This window comes from Leptinotarsa decemlineata, unplaced genomic scaffold (assembly GCF_025532065.1).
Source record: "Leptinotarsa decemlineata unplaced genomic scaffold, Ldec_3_MD MMD2_tig00026282_RagTag_RagTag, whole genome shotgun sequence".
Lineage (NCBI taxonomy): Eukaryota > Metazoa > Arthropoda > Insecta > Coleoptera > Chrysomelidae > Leptinotarsa > Leptinotarsa decemlineata.
The window spans coordinates 14,311,958-14,329,637 of NW_027412668.1; the positions used below are offsets into that span (position 1 = coordinate 14,311,958).

Here is a 17,680-nt window from a genome sequence, read left to right on the forward strand (position 1 = left end):
ACAGGAATAACTTCAGTTAAGAATCCTGCACTGACACCTGTCGGATATAATCCAACGCCCATCGTGGTATTAGCCAGGGGGATAGTTGTTTTCCGATAGGTGTCAGTCCATTAACGTACACTGTAGGGAGTTGAGACTGACCTGAACGAATTGTTCTTTTAGATGATTCAAAACAACTATTGTGAATATGTAAGGCTGGCTGCCGCTGGTAGCCATAACTCAATTGTGACGTGACCAAGATCACGCCTAACTTGACGTGCGCTAGCGGCCGTTCCAGTCGTGGCGTTGCTTCGAGAATAATGCTCCGAATGTTTCGCGGATGTTCGATGTTCGCGCCGCTTCGATAAAACTTCCGAAGAATTTTCCGGCGCCTTCGATTGCCAGAAATAAGCGCCATCCATTCGCCTATCGAGACAGTCAAGTGGAAGTTACAGTGCGGTATGCGGAGCGATCTAATAAGGCGATAGACATTCGAATACTAGTTGAAATTTAAGTTGAAATGTTTTGTTGTAATAAAAGTGAAATAAAGTTGAATTTGGTTATTGTTTAGTGTAGTCAATTATTGGCAAACCCATGGGGAAAAACGTAACAATATGTTGAATTTTCAACTCTCTCACTCACCACACGAACAACAATTGGCAAAATTATTTATATTTTAGAACATATCAAATCATCAAGATCACATTAAATTTTTACATGCAAAAAGTGGATGCGACACAACATAATTATAATAAGCTATAAGCAATATTATTTAAATTGTTTCAAAACTGTAATGATTTGGAAGGTAAAAAGACCTTAAGTACAATTCCATAATAGTAGCCACTAACTTCTCAAAAATATCATTGCATTAAAACGAAAACATTGTTGTCGAGGTTGTGATTTTATAATTTCATCATATTTTTTCCTCATATGTTTAGTATAATTTCCTTATGCCACTGCAAGAGACAGACTAAGGCAAAAACGTCAGTCATTTCTGAGAATTTAGTGCCTACTATTTTGAAATTATATTATACAAACTAAAACTAATTCGTTTAGTTTGACATCTATAAAAATTTCGTAATTTTTATGTTATCATTCATAATCTCACCTTTTCTAAGAGTCAAATCAACACTCTGAGGCTTGATTTGAATAATTTCTCTCATTTGTTCAGCACTTGCCTGTTCTGGAATCACAGAAAATTGTTCATTTTTTCCTATTGACATTGACTTTTGGGAGTTTCTTTCGATTTTGTTCGGATCGCATTTTGAAAATGCAATATTACATCTTCTGTCATGAAAATCCTGAAAAAATGCAGTAATTTCATTATCTACTAAGTTAGAAGCATTAAGCGTAAATTCACAATAATGTCGCCTAATCTGGTCTCATAACCTATTTCCGTTATATTAGATATAACAGGCCGCTGTGGGTATTCATTTCAAATGATTTCATTTGTAGAGTATGAAAAATATACTATCGAGCGCCTAATCTGGAAGAGCAAGAAATAATTGCGAATTCAAAGAAAATCATTGAAGAAACTTGAAATTGAAAGTTGTTGGGTTATGAACAACTACGAGTGTAATCCAATTGCAAGAGTTTGAATAACGATCAAACCGGAAGGGACCTTAAAGTTTTGGAGGCGAGACGTTCTGAAATTCACAAGACATGTTTTCACTATCACATTGTCACCACTAAACTGCCTAGGTTGACGTGAGGTTGTGTGTAGTTGATGGAACGGTGAAGATCAAAAGTAAATGATAAATAATTTCGAGCTTGAAGTAAATGAGCAATATGGTCACCTTCTGATGAAATACACGCCTGCAATCAATTTGTCATTGATTGTCTAACACGTTCAAAACTACCCGGAGTATTCCTTATGATATTGCAATCTTCCCGCGAATAGATCAAGAAATAATGTCGATAATCCTGTCAAATACAGATCCCGAGCTTGAGAGTAACAAACAAACAAACATACATACATACGGGTGAAGCTTAAATAAAAGCGTGTAGTAGATCATCATCCCCTTATTTCACAATTTTTCATAAAAATGTAACTCCAGACTTTTTCAAAAGTAATTTGCTCAGGACATAATGCTGGAAAATTCACTGGTGAGGTAGCTAATTACACTTTGTGTTTTTTTATTCGTTTCATCAAAATAAATGACAAATCGCTACTATTAGGTAACTTAGATTCAAACTCTATTTTTAACAGAATCATTATTATAGAAATGTCGTAATCCGTAATAATACTAACTTCTTGAGGTTTCTGATAGAATGTTCTGGTATAATCTTACCATTGAATAATTTCGTATCACTTCGCTTTGCTTCTATACAAGGCTTAGAAATGAATTTGTAGCAGTTTTGACCCGTTTTTCATGTTTTTAGTGTTTTTGTATGCTGAGTGTGTGTATTCAATGAACTGTGAGCCGTGTGCTTATTTTTGTGTTTTTTTTATTGTTGCGTTTCAGGCGTGTTTATTTACTCTTTTTTCTGTATTGTGTGGTTTGTGATGGCTGTTTCAACTGTTTTCGTGGAATGTATTGCGTTTATTCGTTTTTTTGTGTGTTTTCTTACTTTCTAATTGTGTTATCTATGTGTTGTTTGCTGTGTGTTTTATGTTATGTGTTATATGTGTAGTATGTTTTGTGTATTTTTGACTTGCCTTCTTTATTTATTTTATTTATTGTGTGATGATGTTTGCTGTGTGTTGTTTTTATATAAATGTGTGTGTAGTGTGTTATGTGTTATTTTTAATGTGTTGTATTTTGTGTCCAGTGTTTTTGTGCTTTGATGAATTTTTATCGTTCTTTTCGTTTGATCACATTTTTGCTTTTTCTTATTGTGTGTTACTTATTGAATTTGTTGTATGTGCGTTTTTATGCGTTCTTGAAGTGATTAGTGTTTTTTGTGTTTAACTTCGGTTTGGGGTGACAGTAGCCAAGTAGAATTCAATGCTTGGAAGAGCAACACTATAAAAATTGAAAAAAAATTTGAGGACCAAAGATTGTGAATTAGTTGATCAAAGCTGAAAATTTAGGAAAACTCTGGATGAGGTTTATAGTCTCAGAAGCGAAAGGTTGTGTTGGAATCTTGGAAAAGTATATGAGAAAGATCCTTGGGAGAGAAGCATTGTATAAATCAGCTTCAAACCAGATATCTCAGATGCTTCCTTGAAACGAGCTGACCTGTCCAGACGGAAAATAAATCTGTGCAGGTCAGTAAAATGAGCTGATGTCAACCAGTGATTGTTTTCTGGCCGATATTTCCAAAATGCTACTATGTAGGAGAATTAGAAGAGATAAAATTTTCGAAATTTTTGGATCTTCGGCTTTGACAACTGTGGTTAGCTCTTAAATTCAATAATTGCATTCATTATATATTCATCTATAGACATAGTCATCTAGCCTGTTTAGATTTGAAACTAATATATGTTGAAAATATGCACTCACTTCCTGATAGCACCATTCACAAGATTTATGCGCCTGTAAACAGTCGTCACAAAATTCTTGGTCCAAACACAATTTTTGAAATTTATTTTCATCATTCTCGGTAGTATTAGTTTCTACAGAAAGGCATATCAAACTAGTTAAAATTATATGAATAGCTATCATATTATGACCAGAGTGGTACAACAACAAAATGAAACTAAGATAACGTTGATTTGCCAGGAATAAATGCAGGGATAAGATAAGATTAGATAATTGACTGCTTCCAGTGGTGCGGAAAGGTGATTAGTGCTGGAGAATATGGTTATAGATGCTGAAAATACGTTGGATACATCATATCGAACATATCTCAGTTAGTGAGATTTAATGTTGGGTGATATCATTTGTTAATTTAATCGAATTAATTTTTTATTTATTTTCAGGAATCCATGTATGATATTGATTGTTTTCTCAAATGCTCAGAAAAACTCTGTGTTGAAAGTTATTATTTCAATGAGATTGAAAATATTTATTTCTCTCAAATTTTCTACGTGGAATGATTCGAAAAAGCCTGCTGAAGCATCTACCTTCTATGTCTTGGTTGCAATGGGAGAAAATACCGGGTGTAAAGTATATTGCCAAACTATTCTTCCTATTAGCTTATGTCTTGGGGTGTTGAATCACTTTGCTGCTATGTGGCAGTCATCAACTCAGCTGCCTTCTGATGCTGATTAGGTTATGTCTTACCTCTCTAGGGGTATGCACTTTGTTTAACATTGTTTGTATTACATCATTTGTATCCATCATTTCAGTATTTTGTGCGTTATTTGGTGATTTGAAGGATTGCATTTTTTTTTATTACAATTGAAAAAACTTCAATTTTGCGACCTTTTTCTGTCTGTGTAAGTAGGCAATTATTCCATAATTGAAACCTTCGAACCTATCATAGTTAATTAGATTCATAATTCTCTACCACAGAATATGTGTCACTACCTTCGATGCCAATCGCAGAGGGACAAACTCATTAATTTACAGTTTGGTTTGAATTATTGTCCTTCTCAAGTGAGTCTAGAGAACTAACCTACTCCAAATTATGTTCTCATACAACATACTGAATCACTGAACTGATAGTTCGTTTCAAAACATATAGTTTCTAACAAAAAACAAGAATGGAAACATGGACTCAGAAAGTGGGAACGAGGTACTGCAACAGAAATTTATGATGGTTCTGGTTTCAGATAATACCTACGGCAGATATTTTTGTTTTTTCAAGTACTCGATATTCAAACTTTTTGAAAATGAATGAAATAACGACTATAGGAGATACTTTGTTACGAAATTCAATCACGAGTAAGCCTCGAGAAATTTCCTACTCCAAAATATGTTTTCTGATGTCAAACTTGCTCATTGAACTGACAATTCAATGTTTAACGGAAAACAAGGATAAAAGCATGGGCTACAAATTTGTAATGTGGAAAAAAATGTATATCTGTCATAAATTCGTCATTTAATAACAAAATAGGAGTGATTAAAAACTCAAATAGCTTTATGTCACACTAACTTCTTTGAGTAGTTTTCAGAATTCTAAGCTAGTAAGCCAAATATCCTGGTTTCAATCCCGGGTTAAGGCATATCCCCGACATTTTTTAATTTTGCTACTCAATAAAATGACAAATTTAGAAAATATTCTTGAATGCTTTTTCAGGTAACAACGTGTTTTGGTATGAATTGAAGGGGTTATATTTTTAGGAGTGATTAATTTTTGGGAAAGGAAGTTTTTGGCCTTTCTACTACTCCATTTTGATACAAAAAAAGGGAATGAGGGAATCTTCAAAAGAAAGGAGGGAAGTAATCAATTTTAAAATAAGCAACTCTATACATGGACGTGTAGATCATGCAAAGAAGTAACTTTCAGGCACAAACTGAAAGAAAGTTCTCCAGAAACAGCTACTTTCATATAAACAATGAATTACACGAAAGAAAAAAATTATTTCGAAACAAATACTTCTATATGAACACTGAATTATACAGAAGATACTTTTCTCTACTCAGTTTGTATTTCAAACATTCGTTGTGGAATAAAAATCAGATATCATTCACATGAGTTCTACTTTGAATGAATGGTAATAAATTGCACTTACATGGAACACTGTCACCCTCACTGGTATACACCGATGTTTCGCCCTAAGACACTTGCCCTGAGGCTCTTCAGTACCAAATTGGATAACATTACAGAAAATACACACATCATTCATGAATTACGATTTTTAATGTCACGGAATAAGCTTGATCTGCTTATGTCATCGATGGCATCGTAATGACATTCATTCACCTATTTGATTTGAAGGGGTTATATTTTCAGGAATGATTAATTTTTGGGAAAGGAAGTTTTTGGCCTTTCTACTACTCCATCTTGATACAAAAAAGGGAATGAAGGAATGTTTGAAATACAAACTGAGTAGAGAAAAGTATCTTCTGTATAATTCTGTATAATCCTGTTTCAGGAGGACTTTCTTTCAGTTTGTGTCTGAAAGTTACTTCTTTGCATGATCTACACATCCATGTATAGAGTTACTTATTTTCAAATTGATTACTTCCTTCTTTTCTTTGGAAGATTCCCTCATCCCCTTTTTTGTATCAAGATGGAGTAGTAGAAAGGCCAAAAACTTCCTTTGTTTTGGTACTTCTGTGACTCGGGCTATCTTTACGAAAACTTCATTGCAAGATTTCCACTGAACAATTTACAAAACTGCAACACGTATTTCGCTACACAGTGACTTCCTCAGACTAAATTCCTTGACTAAATTCTACCAAATTAGTGCTTATTCAATAACAATTTGGATCATATAACCTTCTATCTTCTTGATAACTAATAATTTCACCGTAGTTTAGATATGAACTGATTGCAAATTTAAACATTATGAAAGAAACTACCTACTTGATGGCTGATAATTTCACCAGAAAGGGTTGCTTTCAACAAGGATTGCATAAAAGACACTACTGACACCATTATTTCCAAAAAAAAAACTATGAAAACAAGCTATTTACCAGGTCTAATCCACTCCAGGAAATGATTATAAACGTAATAGGACATTGACATACTTTGGTGAACTCACCAATAATATACGAGCGACATTCTTCTAAAGTAGCTAGTTTTTTGAAGAAGAAAGACTTGGACGTGATGTTTATCAAAAACAATAAACACAAATCTTCATTGTTCAGAGTATATAAATTGACTAGATGGGTCATTCGAGAAAAAACTTTTTCCAAAGAACACAAAAACATAATATGACTAGTTTTTTGACTTCAAATACCAATTTCATATTTGCAAAAAATTTTTTGGCAGGTGGACATGACTTCAATCACGACTATGATATTTGAAATTTGAAAGAGACAGATGTGAAATGCTTGGAGATTGATAGATTTCGAAATTCGAGAAATATACCGAATGACTGGACATATTTGGATTTCTCCCCTTTGTTGAATTTGTTTCTGGAATTTGGTTATCAGTATATTACCTTGTCCAATTAATGAGTTGGTGAAACTTGTTTTTTACTGTTCAGAATTTTAATTAGTTTATACCTAAATTATGATAATAATATCATTCATTGGGTAGGTAATTTCTTTTTTAATGTTCAAATTTTAAAATTATTTTATACCTAAACACTAGTGAAATTATTAGTCATTGAGTTGGTAGAAGGTCATATGAATCAAATTATTATATTATATCAGGCTCTAATTAGGTAGAACACGCCCGAAAAAGCTGTTCAATAGCAAAAGACGTGTTTCGGTTTTGTAAACTGTCGAAATATGACAGTGTGGTGTTACTTGAATACGTTATACAAATATTTTATCAAGTATTGTCGAACTACATTACATTTTCTATTATGAGTCATAGAAAAAGTATAGTATTTTAGCTGGCCATGACTCGCTCGAATGATGAATGACGAGTTATGGCCACATTTCTTGCTCGCTGAATGACACAATTACTATTGATTATGTTCTTTATCATCCAAAACAATGTCGAAATTATTTGCTTCCATTTTGCAGTTGTCTGAATTTTTGTGTCCCTTATGAGTTAAGTTGAGGATATTAATTGCGGAATTTGGAATGTGTTGGTTTCACTTTATCAGAGTGACAAAATGAAATTTGTTGCTACTTTGTTATGCCTTTCACGCCATATAATTTCATGATTTTGGAGTAGTTAGTCGCAATCGCTTTTTTGTGTGCCTCAGTTTTTGTTTTCAGGTTTATTGTAGTGAACCATTTTTGGGTGTGATTAGTACTAAGTATTTATTCAATTATCAGGCTATCCAGTAATTTGTTTGTTGCTGATCCATCCTTTAATTAGTTCTTTCCTTATTTTAATTGTTTTTATTTCATCAGGTTGGTGACGGGTGTTTTTCATTTTCCAAGTGGTGGTTGACATTTTCTGTTTCTAGCCGAGGTATTTATCAGATTATTTCATTTGAATATATTTTATGAATCCTTCGAATGATATTTTATACAGGGCGCTCCAACGAAAACTTGACCCCCCTGTAAGTCAATTTTTATTTCTGGGGGGACTAATTCTTATATGGAAATCATACCCGAAACTTCACTCCCCTGCGGTCAGCAACTATCACCCTATTTTTTTCAATGGCATGAGAGGGGGGGTCGAGTGATACATCATTTGAAAGTTTTTTTGTCTCTTCATTACTTCTGTATTTTTTTCGAAATTGGTTTATTCCTTATTGAGAAATTGAATGTTGAACGTTTTATTTAAGAAAAAACAGTAATTTGCTGTCGCTCATTTCATTGAGGAAATCAAAAAAAGTAATATCAATGGCAACACGGATAAAGTTTTCAACATGACCTTCATCTAGTTCCATACAATAATACAGTCTAGTTTCGAAAGCGTTTCTTACATTATTGAAGATGTCAGGAGTCAGAAATTGGCATTCATGAACAATTCACTGTCGCAGGTTTTTTAGATTTGTAGAATTTATTCAATTAGTAGTAAACGTTTTGAAATGGACGACACTGTTAGTTTTTTCTGCACTAGTAGTTTTTGTTGAATCTAGTTGTCGCAGAACAAAAAGTAGATAGTTGGCCACTGTCACTTCTTCACGAATGATTATTCATTCATCCTTGTTCACTGCGTTCCAACATGGTTTATTCTACCGAAGAAGGAATAGAAATTGTTTGCAACCTACTATTGAAATAATTTATGTGCTAAAGCTGCTGCAAGAATTTATAATACGAATTATCCAGACCACAACGTGAGCTATCAATATGTTAAACAGTTAATGGATAAGTTTAGAACTTCAGGTTCTGTTCACAACAGAAAACATGAAGTACCTATCTCGTCTTGTCAGAAATAACGGAGTTGAAGTTGCAGTTTTAGGACACGTACATGGATAATCGACAATCTATCAGACAAGTAGTTAGAGCGTATCAGATACTAGTGTTTTCCGAATTTCAAAATCCTACAAATTCCATCCTTCCAAAATCAGGTTAGTTCAGTAATTAAACGGAGATGATCCTGATTGTCGACTTCAGTTTTTTGAGGAGTTCAGCGAGAAATTGACCACGAGAAATTGACCAATAACCCAAACCTATTATACAATACATGTTTTCCAGACGAAAGTTCTTTCATGTAGAATGGTGAAGTGAATAGAAATGATTGTCGTTACTGGAGCGATATGAAGCCTTTTTTGATTATGGAAACACATTCACAAACTCCACAAAAATTGAAAGTCTGGGCCGGCATTCTTGGTAATCATATTATGGGACCATTCTTCATTGAAGCTAATCTCAATGGAGACACATTTCAGAAAATTATGACAATTTATTAGAAAATGAAATAACATTCCAGCAGGATGGTGCATCCTCACATTTTGATGTTCGAGTGAGTCAGTTTTTGGACGAACGTTTTTCAATGTGTTGGAACAGCAGAAGGGGTACAGTGGAGTGGTCAGCTAGATCACTTGATCTCACACCGATGGACTTCTTTCTGTGAGGACACCTGAAGTCGAAAGTGTACTAAGCCTACATATCTAAAAGACTTGCGACAGAGAATTGTTCGAGAATGCCGATTGCTGACTCCAGACATCTTCAATAATATACGGAACGCTTTCGAGAGTAGACTGTATTATTGTATGGAACTGTTTTTTCTTAAATAAAACGTTCAACATTTAATTTCTCAATTACGAATGAACCTTTCAAATGATGTATCACTCGACCTCCCATGCCATTGAAAAAAATAGGGGGAGTAGTTGCTGACCGGGGGGGGGGTGAAGTTTCGGGTATGATTTCCATATCAGAATTAGTCCTCCTGAAAATTAAAATTGACGTGTTTTTTGAAATTTTCGATTACAAGTCCGTTTCTGACTTACAAGAGGGGTTAAGTTTTAGTTGGAAAACGAAATATACCGTTACATACCCTATATACCGTTTGTTATTGTCTGCTATAGGATGCAGCGTCCCATGTATTGAGTAGTTTTTTGTATCTGTCAATCTAGATCTGATTGGGTCAATTTTAATATCGAGACTATGTATTTTTGGCCCCAATTCTGATTCCATTATTGCTCTTGTTCTGCGATATTATTTGGATATTTATTTGGATAACATTTTCTTCATGTACGTTAGTTCATAACTAGTTATCTACCTACCTAGGAACTTATGCGACTGTATTTCAAGCGGAAATTTACGCTATTGAATTGTGTGCGGAGAGATTGGATAAATCCAACCTCATACACAAGTCAACGCCAAGCGGTGTTAGAAGCTCTTGGCTCCTACCGAGCAATGTCTGAATTGGTACCAAACTGCCAAAGAAGACTCTCCTCGATAGGAAGAGTAAACAGATCGTCTCTGGTCTGGATTCCTGGCCATACTGGCATACTGGCAATAAAGCTGCTGAATCTCTTGCAGGGCCGTAGCGAAAAAAAAACCAGGGGGGAGGGACTCCAAATTTTCCCAAACCCACCAGCAAAATTTCCCAACTTTCGAAAAAATTAAAGCCGAGGGATTAGTTACTACATAATATATTAATTTTCTTACTTAGCTATCCAAAGATTGGCTGAATGCTTATGCCCGTTAGGGCATGCACAAACAAAAATAAATTTTGTAATTATAAAAATAATAATGGGAATTATTCTACTTTGGACTAAGGTCCTTTTAAAATTCTTATTCATTTTTTTACTATTATTTTTTTCTACCTTCACGGCCCAAAATTTCCCAACTTTTTCCCGAGTCGAAAAAGCAGGGGGGAAGCTCCCCCCATCCCCCTCATGGCGACGGTCCTGCTCTCTTGCAAAGGAGGGTGCTGCAAGCGGCTTCATTGGACCAGAACCTGTCACTGGCATCGCTTTGGGCTTTGCCAAACAAACACGGAACACCTGGATGACAAGAAGAGTTATGGGGTTTATTCACCCTTCGAAGCTTGATTCCAAATAGTTGTTGGACTATAGTAGGGATGAACTACGATGTCTAACAGGCCTTCTTACAGGTCATTGTCATTTGAATCATCATATGCAGGGACTCGGACTGTCGGAAGACAGTGTGTGTCGCCTCTGTCTGGAAAATGATGAAACTGCAGAGCATATACTTTGTGCCTGCCCCGCTGGGGACCGAATCAGGTTCTTTTAGTTCGGCAGATCCGTACTCTCACCAAATGACCTGAAAGACAACTCACTATACAAACTAATCGGCTTCGTTAAGAAGCTGGGTTCATTTGGTCGAGTATGAATGGGTGTGAGCCACAATAAACCCTTATGGGTTGCGGTGGAGGGTCGAATAGACCCACTCACTTTAGACGTACCTACCTACCTACCTAGTTCATAACTATCAAATATTTCATGATATTGCGCATTCAACTAATCTATATTCTATTTTGATGTCACTAATTTATTTCTTTATCACCTGACATAGTCCACACGCAAACACGTATCTGCGGTTTGTATTTTTGAAGTGATTTGTCTGAAAATATCGGAACATTATACCGAAAGGTTCATTTTTCTCATGGACAACTAAATTTAAATTGTCGAAGTCCAAACGCCGGAATCGACTATAATGCCGTCGCGACGGCCATCGACGCCGATTCATCGCGCAAGCTTGAACTGCTGTAGTGACCAGCCCGGCGTGGAACAACGAAATATCTCTTTGGCACGCATTGGTTTTGTTTACAACAAATTTGCCATCTACCTTCATCACCATCTAGCAGTTATACAGGTGCCGTGAATGTGTGATGACCGACTTTAAGATTCAATTTAACTCTCTCTAAAAAGTGAGGTTTCCAATGCCGCAGCGTTTTCTCCGCATTTTGCCATCGGAAATCGTCGATGCGAAAATTGAGGTTAGTTCTGAATATCTTATCTTATTAATGTAGGTTTGATCTGAGTGTTGGGATGTAAAATCACACTGGAGAGTACTAGGCCTCTATTTTCAATGCTCATGTTTCATGATGAATTTCATTAGTTCGGACTTCCATTGTCTGATATTAAAGAAAACGATTTGAAATCCCTGAAAGAACTAATAAAAAAAGGAAGAATTAAAAATGAATACCTGAAAATAAAAATTATATCAAGCAAAAAATCTGAAATGAAATAATCGTGAAATAAAATACAGGTAAAAAGAGAACAATTGAACAAGAAGTAAGAATAAAAATAAAAACTTAAGAGAATCCAAGCGAAGTTACTTCACTTGACTCATTGGAAATGATACATTGACAGCAATAAACAAAAAAATTCATGAACTTGTCTATTATACATCGATTTCGTACATTAACAAGAAGATCAACGCTTATCCAAAAACTTACTGAATCCCAGTTTTACTCACTGGTAAATGATCATTGAAATTCAAATCATGCATATGGGCATGGGCACCATTAGGTGTTAGTTGAATATATTGAAATTTGTAGTTAACCAGAGTTTGATTCGAATATGTCCTGCAATTTATGAAAAAATTTGAAGCCATTTTTGTAATGACAATTTAGCATGGGAACCGGAAAACCCAAAAAATAAGAATTACAACGGAAATGTTGAATCGTTCACTGTATTTTGATTTTAGGTCATTATGGTCAGAACGCTTTGGTTTTTTGATGATTTTAGATGAAATATTGTATTTTTCAGATGATAACAAATTCAAGAAAATAATAAAGGTAAACCTTATTTTTTCAATTCGATGACGATACCATGACAGAACGTTAAAGCAACTCCATTTATAACAACTACTAAAAAATAATGAATGATGCTGATGGCGATCTTATTCCTTTTTGAAGAGTACAAAGTTGGAATCACAATATTTTTACAAGTAATTGACTTGTAAAATTTATCGAGATAGAAACAACAATGAAATGAAACCGATGGAAGACAACTAGGAACATTATTGAAAACTTGACGTATATAGCAATTGTTTTCCTTGAAGACCTTCAATTTTTATTTGACAAAATCGAGTTTGCTTCAGACCACACGACTGAACTAAAACTTCTATATATATATTTTTTTTTTGATTGATACAACTAATTTTCCTTTATTTTGAGTATTTCAATATTGAATTCTACAAAAAGGATTTGAAGCTTTATATCTTCTATTAATTATCTGAGGACTGCCAGAAGATGACAGTACTACCAACTGTCGAAAGCGCTCGCAGATAATTAATAGAAGATATAAAGCTTCAAATCCTTTTTGTAGAATTTAATATTAATATATATATAGAGATTTTATCGATATAAATCAAAAATTAAACAATTTGTGGACACAATATATATACATATATATATATATATATATATATATATATATATATATATATATATATATATATATATATATATATATATAGAGAGAGAGAGATTTTATCGATATAAATCAAAAATTAAACAATTTGTGGACACAATATATATATATATATATATATATATATATATATATATATATATATATATATATATATATATATATATATATATATATATATATATGATATACTGTTGTCCGGGTTGAACCGCGTCTTTAATTTTCATCGTTTTGACGTTTCGGCTCCTGCTTTGGAGCCATTCTCAAGAATCACTTAGATTTGTACCTCACATGACTCGAGGACGAGGTTGTAATCTTCCTTGTCCCCAACAGCAACAACGTTAACGACGGCAAACACAAACCCCACCCCACGAGTTACCCGAGGAACAGACCTACCAGACAAAAGCTTTTCTCCCCTACATCCATGGAGTCACTGACAAAGTTAGCCAAATTTTGAAGAAACATAACGTAGACAGTATTCACAGCCAACAACCAAATCTCCACTATGTCAAGAACACCCATGGACCCGATACCCAATGAAGCACAGGGCATATACGAAATACCATGTTCAAACTGCCGCAGAACTTATATCGGCCAGATCAATAGAAGAATTTTCAACAGAGCCTATGAACATGAACTAGCTGTTCGCAAATCAGACCCAGTATCATCTCTCTTCAAACACCACCAGGAAACAGGCCACACAATAAGTTTCGATAACACCAAGACCCTTGCTACGGAGAAAAATCTTCAGGCCAGGATAATTCGGGAAGCAATCGAAATTGAAAAACGCCCCAACTGCCTTAACAAGCGAGATGATTCGCAGAGACTACCACAAAAATTGAGGACATTGATGTCATGCAAGATACCTGAAAATAACTCAGGTACCTGGTCAGGCAAACCAGATACCTGCTACAACAACATAAATATGGGCCCCGAAAAACAGAGTGACCAGTACGAACTTAGAGTGGAACACAGCAAACATAGAACTAGTAACGAGACTTGGGGACAAGGGAAATTACGACCTCGTCCTTGAGTTATGTAAGTACAAATCTAAGTGATTCTTGGGAATGGCTGCAAGGCAGGAGCCGAAACGATGAAAATTACAGACGCGGTTCAACCCGGACAATATACATATATATTTTGGATGATGCAACTAATTTTTCCTTTATTTTCAGTATTTCACTATTATTGTGAGTTACAAAAAGGATTTGAAGCTCTATGACTTCTATTTGATTATCTGCGAGCGCTTTCGACAGCTGGTCGTGCTGTCATCTTTTGGGCACTCTTCTATCTCTAGAAGAGTGCCTAGAAGATGACAGCACGTAGCTATGGATTGAAATTTATCTTTATTTGTTAAATACAAAATTCCATTCCTAAAATTATCAATTCAAAGAGGTATCACTTGACCCCTAATTCTCAAGGTTTGAGGTGAAAGTGACAAGTTTAACATCATGCTCTAAAAATTTCTCTTATCAAAAGCCGAACTCGGCAGAAATGAGACTTCTGCAAATCCGGTTTGGCGAAATACTTAGGATCTTTCAGATCCAGTGGCCTGAGTTTGCAATAATTCATAAGAAGGAAGAGGGTAAATGACGCATGATTGTATGAAAATGTTCTCGCAGTAACAGGAATGAACCTTGCTTCACCCGCATTGCGTTATTAGGAATGATAAATATTCTGAACCTTTCATAAACTTGCTTTATCATTATCATACTTAAATACTTTCAGAAACAGGTTCCAAATAAACTCTGGTTATTCTGCTTTCAATCAAAGTGAAAATTATATCCTGACAGTTATGATATTTGTGCTCACTGTAATATAGTTTCTCATGCATTAAATGAAAATACAATATCTGTAATTATTTGTGTACTCGAATAATTGATAATCTCCATTTCATAAAACTGACAGATAATTTTCATTTATTGTTTACCTGCGAAATGGTTTTTGAAAGGTTACTCAGAGAAGAAATGAACATATTTGAATGAAGAGAAGTGGAAGCTCTTACTTTCGTCCCATCCGTGTCATCAGATTACACACAAGATAAGTCAGTCTCTGAAAAACGAGAGCAGAAGCATTTGCTCCTGTTTAATTCATAAGACAAGATTTGTGTCTAAAATCAAATGGAAACTTATCTGAAAAATGCAATGGAATTCCAGATCATTTGAATAACCCAAATGATGTAAATAACTTTTTCATTAATTCCTCAAGATCTAATCACTTTTTACAAGGAAAACCATCGAGTAGAACCGGATTTTGCTCTTCAGGAAATAAATGAATTATCCATAAATAAAATTATATGTAGCATAAAATCGAATGCTAAAGGTTGTGGTGATATAAACATTAAATTAATTAACATGTGTTGTCCCCTTATTGTGCAATATATCACCCACGTAGTGAATTTTTGTTTAACCATAGTGAATTTTCAGCGATGTAGGGGAGAGCAGTGGTGAGTGAGGGTATTGCCCACTTTATCAAAAGTTATTGAACGAGCAGTTGAAGAACAGCTGATAAATCATCTCCCTTGGTTTTCTCTACTTCCGGAAGTACAATCTGGGTTTCGCAAAGGTCATAGTTGCTTGGACGACATTATTAGGGCTACAGATGAGGGTCTCTGCTGTGTACTTGTGCTTCTTCGAGCTTTTGACACTCTTTACTATGATCAACTTTTCGCCATTTTAAACTATATGGGATTATCGGGTAATGCTATCAGACTTCTTGAATGTTACATCAAAAACAGGGAACAAAAAGTGTGCCAGGGTGAAATCTATTCAAACTATCTGAAACTTAAGTCAGGTGTGCCACAGAGTTCAATATTGGGTCCACTATCGTTTACAATTTATTCATCAGACATGTTGCGTAGTCTAGAACACTGTAAATTTCACTGCTGATGACAATCAACTCTATCACAGCTTTCTCCCTCATGGTGTAGAAAACGCATGTACACTCATTGAAAATGATCTCGAGTCATTTTTTGAGTTGGCAAGAGATCACCGTCTAATACTAAATGCCACTAAATCGAATATCATCCTCTTCGGATAAAAAAAGAATCGCCAGAAAACAAGTGAATCTCTTACAATCGCGGTTGATAATGTTCCCTTACAACCCACATGTGAATGCAAAAATTTTGGAGTTATAATCGACTCTGACTTGCGGTTTGAGAAACATATAAACAAACAAATACAACTTGCATATTCTTCGTTGAAACTTATTTATGGACACAGACATGTACTCACGAAACAAACGAAAACAACTCCCTGTGAAGCACTGGTTATATCGCGCTTCAACTACTCGGATACTTTATATGGTCCACGTTTGACCAAACAGTATGCTCAGAAAATACAGAAGGTACAAAACTCGTGTCTACGGCTCATTTACGGAATTAGGAAATATCAAAGAATATCCCATAGGTTAAGGGATACTGGGTGGATCACGATGGAAAATAGACGGATATTAAATGCTGCTAATTAATATAAAAAAATTATACAAACCAAAACGCCGCCTTATATGTACAGGAATATCACTTTTCGTACTGATGTTCACTATCTGAACATCAGATTTAAGGGTACTCGTACCCCACCTAGTTTTAAAATTGAATTTTTCAAGCGATCTTTTAGCTATAATATATGCCAAGTGATCAACCTGTTACCAAAAAAAATAGAAATTCAGAACTTTCTGTTTCACGGAAAAGATTCAAACTCCTTCTGTTCGAAAGCCAAAGTATAAACTACCCAACCTTATAAATTTTTCATCATTATGAGACCAGAATAAGTCTCAGTAATGGACGTTTTCTCCAGCATCTTAATAGATATTTGGGCAGTCCCATTTTTTTTTTTGCGTATTACTTTTTTTTTGTCTCAGCTTAGGTAGAATCTTTTAGAGGGTGAGTGGAAGAACAACTCAGTAGCACTTGTGCTGAGTTGAACTTCGCCTTTTGTTATATCAGCAACTAGCTCTGTAATATATCTAAATATTTATATGTAACTACAGCTGGGAAACAATAAAGACGAATATTATTATTATTATAATCACGTAACCATATTCTCCTCCATGGAAAATAGTAAGTTCATGAACGCATCCTCGAAAACGGTTGTGTATACTGACAACCTAAAAAGTGTAAAGTAATTTGGTTTCAATTTGACATCGTTTCTTTCCCTTTTTATTTAATCAGTATCAGTTTTTTGTTTTTATAGTTTTTGAGTATTGATTACCATTATACTGATCGTAACTTACATTTTTATAACCCGTATAATTAATTCCCCTCCATTTTGTTGAAAAAACTTGTTTTTTTAGGAATTTCCTATACTGTAACATTTCACACTCACTTTTAAGTCATCCTAATATTTTTAATGCTTCATCAATTTCATACATCTTCTCCTAAATTTCAAATCAACTGAAATTTCTTTATCTGTTTTAAATAGTTCGAGAAAAATATTTTTGGGCATCATTAGACTTAGGATAAATAAGTGGTCATGAGAATAACTATTCTCCTAGTGGAAAATCGTT

At 34.6% G+C, this 17,680-nt stretch overlaps 2 protein-coding genes across 3 annotated transcripts in view; one reads left to right on the forward strand and one right to left on the reverse strand.

Moving 5' to 3' along the window:
• LOC111517383 (integrin beta-PS) overlaps window positions 1–17,680 on the reverse strand; it is a 72,401-nt gene that overhangs the window by 53,938 nt on the left and 783 nt on the right. The window contains exons 1-2 of one of the 2 annotated variants that reach the window (XM_023173528.2): window positions 3,426–3,621; window positions 1,088–1,280 (exon numbers count right to left, since the gene is read on the reverse strand). In XM_023173528.2, coding sequence (XP_023029296.2) covers window positions 1,088–1,280; window positions 3,426–3,587 — 355 coding nt within the window. In that variant the 5' untranslated portion in view covers window positions 3,588–3,621. Of the gene's footprint in view, window positions 1–1,087; window positions 1,281–3,425; window positions 3,622–17,680 lie in introns of those variants that run through there. The other variant, XM_023173529.2, reaches the window with a different exon arrangement.
• LOC111517384 (estradiol 17-beta-dehydrogenase 11) overlaps window positions 11,566–17,680 on the forward strand; it is a 137,910-nt gene continuing 131,795 nt past the window's right edge. The window contains exon 1 of the mRNA XM_023173530.2: window positions 11,566–11,736. The gene's annotated coding sequence lies outside the window, so the exon portion shown is untranslated. The remainder of the gene's footprint in view (window positions 11,737–17,680) is intronic.